Below are 12,002 nucleotides of genomic sequence, written 5' to 3'. Positions count from 1 at the left end.
GAGATTTGCACTGGTTGTATACAAAGCCCTTAACAGCTTGGGACCAGTTTAGTTGCAGGACCCCCTAACCCAGGCATCCCCAAACTGTGGCCCTCCAGATGTTTTGGCCTACAACTCCCATGATCCCTAGCTAACAGGACCAGTGGTCAGGGGTGATGGGTATTGTAGTCCAAAACATCTGGAGGGCCGAAGTTTGGGGATGCCTGCCCTAACCCCATATATGCCCACTCAATTGCTTCAACCTGTACAACTGGCATTGTTACACATGCTGCATAATGCTCGTTCCGCTCTTTCCAGTGCCTGCTTAAATATTTTAAAAACCAGGACACCCTAAAAGTTGTTTACAAAAACTTGACTTGCCTAAGATCCAGGACAAAGTGCCGCCTTTCAGAAATTCCCCCCCCCCGACGTCCAATTCCTTCTTTGAAATCCTGTTAATGTCTGGGAAAATCCAGGCATATGGCAGCCCTAGCCTTAAAACATTTTGGTTTAGGCAAGCCTAATCAGACACGCAGAAGTTCCATGTTGTTGTTGTTGTTTAGTCATTTAGTCGTGTCCAACTCTTTGTGGCCCCATGGACAATAGCATGCCAGGCACCCCTGTCTTCCATTGCCTCCCGTAGTTTGGTCAAACTCATGTTCGTAGCTTTGAGAACACTGTCCAACCATCTCATCCTCTGTCGTCCCCTTCTCCTAGTGCCCTCAATCTTTCCCAGCATCAGGGTCTTTTCCAGGGAGTCTTCTCTTCTCATGAGGTGGCCAAAGTATTGGAGCTTCAGCTTCAGGATCTGTCCTTCCAGTGAGCACTCAGGGCTGATTTCCTTAAGGATGGATAGGTTTGATCTTCTTGCAGTCCATGGGACTCCCAAGAGTCTCCTCCAGCACCATAATTCAAAAGCATCAATTCTTCAGCGATCAGCCTTCTTTATGGTCCAGCTCTCACTTCCATACATCACTACTGGGAAAACCATAGCTTTAACTATATGGACCTTTGTCGGCAAGGTGATGTCTCTGCTTTTTAAGATGCTTTCTAGGTTTGTCATTGCTTTTCTCCCAAGAAGCAGGCGTCTTTTAATTTCATGACTGCTGTAACCGTTTGCAGTGATCATGGAACCCAAGAAAGTAAAATCTCTCACTGCAGAAGTTCCATGTTGCTTTTTGATCAATACGTGTTTTAAACTTCTTTTATCAATACTTTTTATGTTTTATTATATATTTTTAGTAAACCACAGTTTTGATGAATGCAAAGAAAGGAAGGTCGTTTGAGTGGTAAACCTGCATTCCCCCACCCCCCACAAACTAGCTAAAATGAAATTGACTTTTAAATAGGATTTGGGAACAGGAAAATGGCCTGCAGTTGTAGGCCCCACATTTCATTGATCCAAAACCCGAAATCCAAACCCGAAAACTTGATTCTGAGTCATAATTCTCCTACTAGCTGTAACATACATCGCTTTCCTGCAGCTGTTATTGATGGGTGGGTGGAAATTCTACAGCTTCAAAGGTTCGGTGGCGGGAGAAAAACAATTTGACTTGGAAATCATCCCGTGGCAGGGAAATGTTGCGGTTTCTGCTAGGTAAAAGCAAACGAAGTCTCCAAGTATTTTATTTTATGCTGACGGGAAATGAAAGTCAAAACACCCATCTGTACTATGGAAAATGCCAAGATGATGGTGAAGATTATTTTAATGGGAGCTTGTTCCAAAAAGGATTCCCAACCAACCCCCGTAGCAAAGAAGATGAAAGAGTCCGGTGGAAACTTAAAGACTGACAGCTTTGTTGCAACGCGAGAAATTGTGTCCGTGGAAGATGAACGCCAGTCTGCAAAGTGTGGGGTGGGGGTTGGGAGTTCAAAACCAGGAAGCTGCAACATAAAATCATAGGCAGTGATCTTATGCCAGCCATCTACAGACTGCCCAAATCTTCTCCAGACCCGTTTTCTCTCCCTCTCCCCCCCCCTTTTATTATAGCATCAGTGTCAGCACCATTTTCTGTTTCACCTCCTTTTCCTTGTGGGAAAATGGCACCGAAACATTAACATCTGGCGTGGCAGAATGTGGGTCTGTTGTGCAGGCAAGGAAAAGCAAAACAGTCACATAAGAGCAGTTTGTGAGCAAGTAAGACCTTAGGGATGCAGCAACATTCAGCGTGGTGTGTGTGTGTGTGTGTGTGTGTGTGTGAGAGAGAGAGAGAGAGAGAGAGAGAGAGAGAGAGAGAGAGAGAGAGAGAGAGAAGTGTGTGTGTGGTTTTTTTTTATTTAAATGGACTGAAAATGTTACTGTTTCGGATGCTTTGTTAGTGATGAAGCAGAACGCAAGCCTTTCCCCGAATAACAGGTGGAATGAAGGAAACTTAAATATGCCATGTCTCCTAGCAGCAAAATGAAATGGCGCAGCAAATTTGTTGGAGGCCCACAAACAGAAACCAGAGATCCTGGGCCCTTGCCCGCAACCCAGCAGGCCCCACTGGTCCCCAAAATTATAGGGCAGCTTGCCCCCTCTTCTGCTCTCCTCCTCCTCGCTTTATTCTGACTCCTTGCCAAGGTCCATAAAGCATGCCTAAATGTACTGTGAATTGTACATTTACTGTAAAGGTGAAGGTAAAGCAACCCCTGGCCATTAGGTCCAGTCGTGACCGACTCTGGGGTTGTGGCGCTCATTTCACGTTATTGGCTGAGGGAGCCGGCGTACAGCTTCCAGGTCATGTGGCCAGCACATGAGAACCAGAGGAGAACCAGAGCAGCACACGGAAACGCCGTTTACCTTCCCGCTGGAGCGGTACCTATTTATCCACTTGCACTTTGACGTGCTTTCGAACTGCTAGGTTGGCAGGAGCTGGGACCGAGCAACGGGAGCTCACCCCGTCGCGGGGATTCGAACCGCCGGCCTTCTGATCGGCAAGGCCTGGGCTCAATGGTTTAACCCACAGCGCCACCTGTGTCCGTGTACTGTACATTTACTGTACAGTACTGTTAATGTACTGCCATCTCCTCCATCTTACCAAGGAACAACCCACAGGGACAGATTCCATCTCTTCTGCCCTCCTTCCTTCACTTCCTGTAGTTCACAGGTGTTGTTTTCAAACATTTATTCTTAGGGTCTTTTTTTGCGGACTGCACTGTCAACACAATTTATTTATTTATATTAAGTTGCATGATTGTATGTTTAAATGTAAAAGCATCACAGCCTGGGACAGTTCAATCAGTAAAGCATGAGACTGAATCTCAGGGTCATGGGTTCGAGCCCCATGTTGGGCAAAAGATTCCTGCATTGCAGGGGGTTGGACTAGATCATAGCTGCCAAGTTATCCCTTTTTTACAGGGATTTTCCCTTATGCTGAATAGGCTTCCTCGCGAGAAAAGGGAAAACTTGGCAGCTATGGACTAGATGAGCCTCAGGGTCCCTTCCAACTCCACAATGATTCTATGGTATCGTCCCCCCTGTTCACAAACAGACAAATGAGGCTGTGAGGTGCAAGTCAGAGGAGGAATGAAATAGGACCCATTTTCAGAATACTGGAGCATAGCACAGCTGCCAACTGCAAAGAATAACCGAGGAATATAGGCATATACAAATAAATGTACACATTGGATGGTTCTGTGCATAAATATACAGGCAAGTTTTAAAAAAAAGAATCTGAAGACAAAAATGCGAAAGAACAGCAAGAAACACTTCTCTTCATTCATCGTTCTTTAGGGAAACATGCCTCTGAGCATGTAAAAAGTTTGTCTCGATGTGAATAGAGGCAGTAGACACAAATGTGCCTTTGCAACAGATAGGAAGAACTTGCGGAGCTGAGGCCTTGCAAGGGCAGCGAAATCACACTTCTGAAGAAATGTACACCTGTTGGTTTTCCGCCTGCTGTACAGCGAACAGAGACCCAATGCATAAACAGCAACAACCCGGCAACCTTCGCTTGCGACTCCTGAGAGTTTGGAGACTGGAAATGCAGCCCTGGGGTTGTGAAGGGATTTTCTAGTTGCAGTTTCTCTTCTGAAGCCCATGCTGTTTCTGCAATGGATTAACAGTCTGGAGACCTGTGGGGGAAAGAAAAAGAAAGCAGAAGAAGGCCAGGAAGCCTTTGATGTCCTTAAGTCAGGGATAGGGAACCTGTGGTCTGGCTGGCTGAGGTGGCTGAGCTGCAAACAGAAATGGAACTCTTAATCCCTGTTTTTTTTTCCATGGTCGGCAGCAGAGGGAGGGTGGACACTTACACATAAATGTGCAGCAAGAGGAAAGCGATTTACATGAAAATTGCATACACTAATAATCATTGTAATTGAAATAGAAATAGGCAACACCGTAATGGAGAAGACGGACAAGGTGACCCGTGTGCCTCCCTGTCCAGTCCAGCAGCTAACTGGGGGCTAGCCAAGAATCCCTTCGCTTTTGACTACAACTACCATGACGCTCTGCTGTTGGGCCTGCTGGCTGGAGCTGATGGGAGTTGTAGTCCAAAGCAGCTGCAGGGCACCACTTTCAAGGTCCCTTTAAATCAGGGGTGGGCAACCTAAGGCCCGGGGGCCAGATGCGGCCCAATCACCTTCTCAATCCAGCCCATGGTAGGTCCGGGAATCAGTGTGTTTTTACATGAGTAGAATGTGTGCTTTTCTCTAAAATGCATCTCTGGGTTATTTGTGGGGTATAGGAATTTGTTCATCTCTCCCCCCCCCAAAAAAAAATATAGTCCGGCCCACCACATGGTCTGAGGGACGGTGGACCGGCCCACGGCTGAAAAAGGCTGCTGACCCCTGCTTTAAATGGAGGAGTTCGTCAAATAGAGGACTGCCTCCCATAATAGCAGGTCATACGGTCAATCTAGGTAGAACATGTGCTTTTGAATGCGTAAAGACTCTGGTTCAGTCCCCACCATAGCTGCCAAGTTTTCCCTTTTCTCGCGAGGAAGCCTATTCAGCATAAGGGAAAATCCCTTTAAAAAAAGGATAACTTGGCAGCTATGGTCCCCACATCTCAAATTAAATGAATTTAGGGGTTTAGAGGCTTTGGGAAATAGGTAGCCTACATTATTTGAGAAGCTTATGCTTACAATGAATCTGCACGACTTCAGTTTTATCTCCAAAGCAAATGTTGGATGTGTTGCTCATTTTAAAGTCAGGGTGGAACATAGCTGAATTTGGAGTAGTGTGAAAACTCAATTCGGAGATTGCTTTTTTTTTTTGCGATTTCTACAATAGGACATTTCTGTAGGCGAGTGGGAAGGAGTCCCAGGATCCTTTGCGAGGGAGGGTGGATTTAATCAATCAATATAAAGGCCCAGAAATATTAAATGTTTGCTCTCCTTGTACAGTATTCCTATTTATCTGGTTGGGCGGGGAGAGGGGGGAGAGACTGGTTTTTCAATAATTCCAGGGAAGTCTAAGACGGCAGCAACAGGAAAATAATTTAATTCCTTGAAGTCCTTTTTCTTCCCCGTAATTTTGCTGCACCCAAAGGGAAATACATAGAGAGAGATATATAATATAAACCAGGGGTTCCCAAACTACGGCCCGGGGGCCGGATGCGGCCCAATTGGCCTCCCAATCCGGCCCACGACGACCCCCACCGCTCGCCGCCGCCCGCTCTTACGGCGCGCAGCGCGGCGGCGATCTTCCAGGTCAGAAAAAAGCGCCGAAAATCCTTTGTGCGCATGCGTATGGGCCTCTCCCGACCCAGAAGAGGTTATTTCTGGTGCACTTCCGGGTCGGGGGAGGCCCATACGCATGCGCACAAACGATTTCTGGCGCTTTTTCCGACCTGGAAGTGCGCCGCCACGCCAGTAAGCACTCCCCCGCCCTCCGGCCCGCCACGCGATCGGCGCGGTGGGAACCGGCCCAAAGCCCGGTAAGTCTGGGGACCCCTGATATAAACAGCATTAAAAACAGTTTAAAACAAATTAAATTCACTACTAAACTGTTCTTATTGGTGTATTTTATATTGCTATAATTTGCCTTGATAACGCCTGGCACAGGGCAGGTGGTAACAACCACAACCACAACAACAACAACAATTGCAACTTCATGGCACAACAAATGATATTAAGCTGACTCTGGAAGTGAGGTTATTTTATTCTGCACATGATTTGTGATAGAGAAGTAGACCAGCTGGGTTCTAAGAACTGATCCAGTCCTGTACAGTATGTTGCAATGACCAATACTTTAAAAAAAAGTTTAAAAAGGGGAAATTCATCTCCTCTATTCCAAGTCAGGGTGGCTAAATGCTGTGTGTCAATTTCTCTCTCCCTCAGTTTCTCATTTTCCATATGAGACATTCAGTTCACATTTCTACATCAGATTACAAATTTCTTTTTTCTTTTTTAATCCTCATGAAAATGCTAGTGTGCATTTCTTTTAGTGTAAACGTTTTGATGTGCAATCTGACCTAATATGCACATTTTTTGCAAAGCATATTTCCCTTAACATTTATATTAACATCCCTAATACTGTACCGTGTTTCTCCGAAAATAAGACACCGTTTTATATTTATTTTTCTTCAAAAAACAAAACCCACTATGGTTTATTTTCAGGGGGTGTCTTTTTATTTATTTATTATTAAGTATGGTACAGTTTTAACCTACAAGGTTACCTATCACTATGGCTTATTTTTGGGGTATGGCTTATATTCCTTGAATGCTTAAAAATCCTGCTATGGATTATTTTATGGCTACATCTTATTTTTGGAGAAACAGGGTATACTGCATTTTATATATGCATTTTATTCATACTTTAGTACATGCATTTTGGTACACATTACTTGGCTGGAGAACTGCATCACACCATTCGGAGAATGTGAATTTTGAAGGAGGGCTGTGTTTTGCTTTGCATATTGTTTTGAAAAATGCAAATTAGCTGAACCGAATCTCTGCTCCCTAATTCTTTTTTTCTTCTTTTTCTTCTTCTATTTTAGTTTTTCCTTTATTACTCACAAGTATATATTTACATCATAACTTTACATCTTACAATTATACATATTCTTGTTTTCAGAGTACGGTATGTTCGTAATTATTATTATCATAGATCGACAAGTATTACTGTACACAAAAAAGATGTAATTTTAAAATCATAATGTTCCTCATAAATGAATGACTTTCCGTCTCTTCCATTTTGTACTAATAAACCTATTGCCTATATTTGTCCATTGCATAGCTGCCAAGTTCTCCCTTTTTTAAAGGGAAATTCCCTTATGCTGAATAGGCTTCCTCGCGAGAAAAGGGAAAACTTGGCAGCTATGGTCCATTGCCTTTTTATTTATAATATTTTCTTATCTATCAATTTTCCTTTTAAATTTGTTATCTATTCAACTATTCAGAAACTATTCAAAGGCCATTACCGTTTTCAGATTGCAGCAATTACTCTTCAATTATTCCTTGAAACAATTCCAGTTTGAGACAAACTCCTGTTTGGATTGATTCTTTCTGATAAGTAGTCTAACTCCGCATACTCTACACAGTTTTTGTATCTGATCAGATCTGGTAGGTACATATCTGCTTTTCCAATGTGTAGCTATTATAACCCTCACAGTGTGGTGGCATACAGAAAGATTTTCCTTGTTTTTTGGGGGGATATCCAAACCGGTAATGCCTAATAAGAATGATTCAGGTGGTTGTTGTTTTTGAATATTCACTTTCAAAATTCTTTTTAGTTCCAGATGAATATCATTCCAAAATGGTTTAATCCCTCTGCATGTCCATCATATATGTAATGTATTCCCACCAGGTTCTCCACATTTCCAACAGTTATTATACATCTTAGCAAGTTTACAAGGTGCCACGTGCCAACAGTAGAAACTGCTCCCATGAGACGCAAACAGGAGCCTCCTGTGGATTAATGTAGAGAAAAAATAGTGTGATGCTTAAGTTACTGACATTAAACTAAATATATGAAAATTATATCCCGGTCAGCTGTTAATAATTTAGGCTACAACCCTATTTTGCATTTCCCTGGGAGTTACCTCCATTAAATACAGCAGGACTTAAGGAAACATTGTAGGTTTTCACTGTGAATGTCCAGGAGTTACAATAGTAATATATCCATTGAATTAAAAAAAAAAAATACTAGAGAGCAAAAAACTAGTGTTAATTAAATTAGATTCTTTAAAAACAATAACCATATCAAATTGAACCAAAATACTGAAAAAAATATTTTAAGACATGGAATCTAATATATTTAAAATGCATATATAGCTGATCAAAATATAATCTCTCTTTGCAATGGTGCAAATTCAGGAAAAAACCTGTCTATTAATATTGCCTAATTCTAAATATCTTTATACTTTTAAGTTCAAAGGAGATCTATCTCTTAAGCTCTCAGTCAAGCATATTCTGTGGAATAAATAGCATCCTCTCACTCATTCCTGTACACTGCATTTTAAAAATGGTAATAGAAGGTGTTTCAGGGCTTCATATAATCGTTATTGATTTAGATTTTCATTTCCCTCAGTTCAGTTTGATTTTGCTACTAAAGAAAGGTTAGTAATGTACAGGACTGTCCTGTCTGCATTTTCTGGGAAACAAGTCCCACTTCTATCAGTGGGATTTACTCCCAGGTAAATTCTACCAGTTTACAGTCAGGAGGGGGAAGATTTTGCCCAAAAAATCTTTTAAGGTTGTGTTTTGCTTTTCAACTAATAGCTGCCCCTCTTTTCTCTGCTCTCTTTTCTCCTTAATCCGCCCAGAGGCCTGAGAATAAAGTAGAGCAAGATGCCTAAGCACCGTGTGGTTATTAGCTGTTGCTCTGCTGTGAAACTTGCATGAGATGTAAAAGCCACATTTGCCACCTTTTCCATATTTGGGATAATAATAATAATAATAATAATAATAATAATAATAATAATTATTATTATTATTATTTATTTATACCCTGCCCATCTGGCTGGGTTTCCCCAGCCACTCTGGGCAGCTTCCAACAAAGATTAAAAATACATTAAAATGTCACACATTAAAAACTTCCCTGAACAGGTAATTCGCATTTCTGCAAATTACTAAATTACTCAGCGAGTTGTCCAATGATGAAGGCTAGGAGCTTGGTTCATTTTAAACAGAACCTGCAATTCTCAAGGTGAAGGCTAGAAGCTTGGTTCATTTTAAAGAGAACCTGCAATTCTCAAGGTGAAGGCTAGAAGCTTGGTTCGTTTTAAACAGAACCTGCAATTCTCAAGGTGTAGCTAAATATGAAGGCAGCCCAACCTCTTCCAAGCCATCACCTTGATGGCCAGCCGAACTTTGTGGACGACAAAGTTCCAGAGTGAGGGATGATGTCGACAGGGTCTTCTGAAATCACGCTGATCTGGATGCCCAGCACAAAGTGAGGTGGGGTGGGGTGTGAACCCACTACTGCTTGCGGATCACATTTTGTCTCCTTTGCCCTCAACTTCATATGCTCTGAAAGTAGCAAGACGCCAAGCACAGCTTTACAAAGAGCTCCAAGGTTCGGGGAAGCGTATGGCTGAACCCCACCCCCCAAGCCTCCAAAATTCCTTCTCCCCTGTCATATTTTGCTTCTGGAAGAGGGGCAGGGGAGTCTTCTGATGGCCACCAGGAGAAAAGTGACTGAGGAGGTGATTTAGGGGGTGGAGATGTGAGCAGAGCAAGAATTCGGTACAGCCTCCCAACTGCCCACTTAACATCAAACCGCGCCCCCCCCATTCCTTCCGCTTAGTAAGGAAGTTGTTCGGTGAGTGACCCAACTCTTAACACATGCTGGGGATCAAAGTTTCTGTTGAAAAGAAAACAAGGCCCTATATGACTCTAAATAAGCCGCGGCCGTCTGAGTTTCCAACGTTTTGTGCTCTGAAGCATGGCTTCAGACCTAAAGGCAATGCTCAACATTTATCTTGGCCTTCCATGTAGCTGAGTGGTAGGGCATCTGCCTTGCATGCAGAAGGTCCCTGGTTCAATTCCTGGCATCTCCAGGTACAGCTGGAAATTGCTGCTGCCTAAAATCCAGACGAGCTGCTCCCAGCCATTGTAGACAATAAGGGATATTGGTCTATGTCAGTTCTAGTCAGTTCTTCATTTTTCCCAATCGTAAATTCGGTTATCCACATTTCTTCAGCAATTTGTGTATTTTATTTAAAGAAAAGAAATCATGAAAATTCTTCAGCATTTTAAAGTGAATTTATCCTAATAAACACACTTTTATGCTGTATTGACTAATGGATACGTTGTTGCTAGAATTTATCCTAATATAACGAATCATTGTGTGTTGTTTTCACTAATATATCAATTCTAATGCACACTTTCCCCATAACATATGCTTTTTCTTTTTCTTTGTTTTATTTTTTTGCAAACATTGGTTGGGGAACCCCATTGCAAAATTCAGATAAGTGTGGCATTTGATGGATGGCTGAGTTTCGGTTCTCATATTGTTTTGGAGAGTGCAAATTTAATTGATCCACATTTAAATGTCTTTTACTTTTCTTTGTTTATTGCATTTCTAACCCACTTTTTTTCTCCAAGGTTCAACCCCTCTCCATCTACACAACAACCCTGGGAGGTTGGCCGAGTGGGGATTTGAACCCTGGTCTGTCTCCCAGGTCCTAGTCCTGCCTTCCAACAACTGCACCACCCTGGTGCAAATGAAATCAAAATCTTCTCTCCCATCCCTAGGAGACACCCCTGAGCTTGATGGACCAACATTCTGACTCAGCAATAAGGAAGCTCTCTGTGTTTTTCATTCCTTACCTGCCTCGGCTCAGATGACCTCCTGGCCTTCTCCTTGCGGCCTCTCTCTGTTCTGGAAGCATCGCAGGGAAGTGTGCGACGACCCCCTTTGGCGTGCGCGCAGGTACTCACGGTAGTTGCGCGTCAGCAAGGTGTAGAGGAAAGGGTTGATGCAGCTGTTGCCGTAAGTCAAGCAAGTCACCAAGTGGTTGATGGAGATCTCTGTGTGGACGGGCAGGCGGGCAGCCTGCTGGCAGTAAAGAGGCAGGAGCTGCCAGACCCAGAAGGGCAAATAGCAAGCCCAAAAGGCCAGGACAATGACGAGGATGAGGAGGAAGACCCGGTTCTTTGGAGAGCGGCCCAACCCGCCGCGCGTCTGTGACACCCAATAAGTCCTCGCCAAGCGCCAGTAGAGGGACCCGATGATGATGCCAGGAGCCACGATGCTGGTACTGAACAGGACGCTGAGGTAGACCCTGTACTGCTCCTCACTCCAGGTTGGGGAGCAGAGGCGCCGCACGGGCACGCCGTCCCCCACTGCCCGCTCCTCCTGGTGGATCATCACCATCATGGGCAGGGCCAGGGCAAAGGACAGGAGCCAGATGGCGAGGGCCAGAGGTCGCCGGCAGCGCCGCGCACGCCTTGCGGCCTGGAAGGGGTGGGCCACAGCAGCGTAGCGCTCACAGCTCATCAGGGTGAGCAGGAAGATGCTGGCATGCATGGTGACGAGGTCCAGGCTGAGGAGGACCCGGCAGCCGGCCTCGCCAAAAAGCCAGTCCTTCACCAGCCCATTGTGGACAATGAAGGGGGCCGTCGACAGGTACAGCAGGTCGGCCAAGGCCAGGTTGACCAAGTGGACACGGAGCGAGGAAGCTGAGGGTGATGCCCGCACCACGGCCAAGGCGTAGAGGTTTCCCGCCACCCCGGTGGCACACATCAGGCTCAGCACAGCTCCCAGGGCTGCGGCTGACTCGCCTCCCTCCGACACAGTCCCGTTGCCCAGGGGCACCCACAACGAAAGGTTGGTTGTTGCTGGCTCCATGGGGAGATGACCGAGGGTAGGATGTCCAGGAGAACTTCTTAACGTTCTTCAGAGAAAGTGAGACAGCAGTACCTTGTTCTTTTCTGACCTACCTACTTATTGTTTTAGCTGCACATCTATCTGTCTGCCAGGCTGCCTCTGCGTCCATTTGTCTACCTGTTTTTCTTCCACTTACTTCTGATCCTCCGAGAAAGAGAGAGAAGTTGATCTGAGTGTGCAAAGGTTTTTCTGTGGGGGTTCAGCTCCCCAAAGACCTCTCTTCTCTGCTCTGCATCCAGACATGAAGGGTTTTTTGTTCCTCACCT

At 44.5% G+C, this 12,002-nt stretch overlaps 1 protein-coding gene across 1 annotated transcript; it reads right to left on the bottom strand.

Moving 5' to 3' along the window:
* Positions 1-10,657: 10,657 nt before the first annotated feature.
* Positions 10,658-11,709, bottom strand: LOC118095357 (urotensin-2 receptor-like). Its single transcript, XM_035136561.2, has one exon. The coding sequence runs from the start codon at positions 11,695-11,697 to the stop codon at positions 10,687-10,689; it is 1,011 nt and encodes a 336-aa protein (XP_034992452.1). The 5' UTR covers positions 11,698-11,709; the 3' UTR covers positions 10,658-10,686.
* Positions 11,710-12,002: the final 293 nt, after the last annotated feature.

Source organism: Zootoca vivipara, chromosome 13, assembly GCF_963506605.1.
Source record: "Zootoca vivipara chromosome 13, rZooViv1.1, whole genome shotgun sequence".
NCBI lineage: Eukaryota > Metazoa > Chordata > Lepidosauria > Squamata > Lacertidae > Zootoca > Zootoca vivipara.
This window is presented reverse-complemented; position numbering and strand designations above follow the sequence as displayed.

What these genes read in the sequence shown, in the direction of transcription:
- LOC118095357 (XM_035136561.2), bottom strand. Translation starts at nt 11,697, where the DNA reads ATGGAGCCAGCAACAACCAACCTTTCGTTGTGGGTGCCCCTGGGCAAC.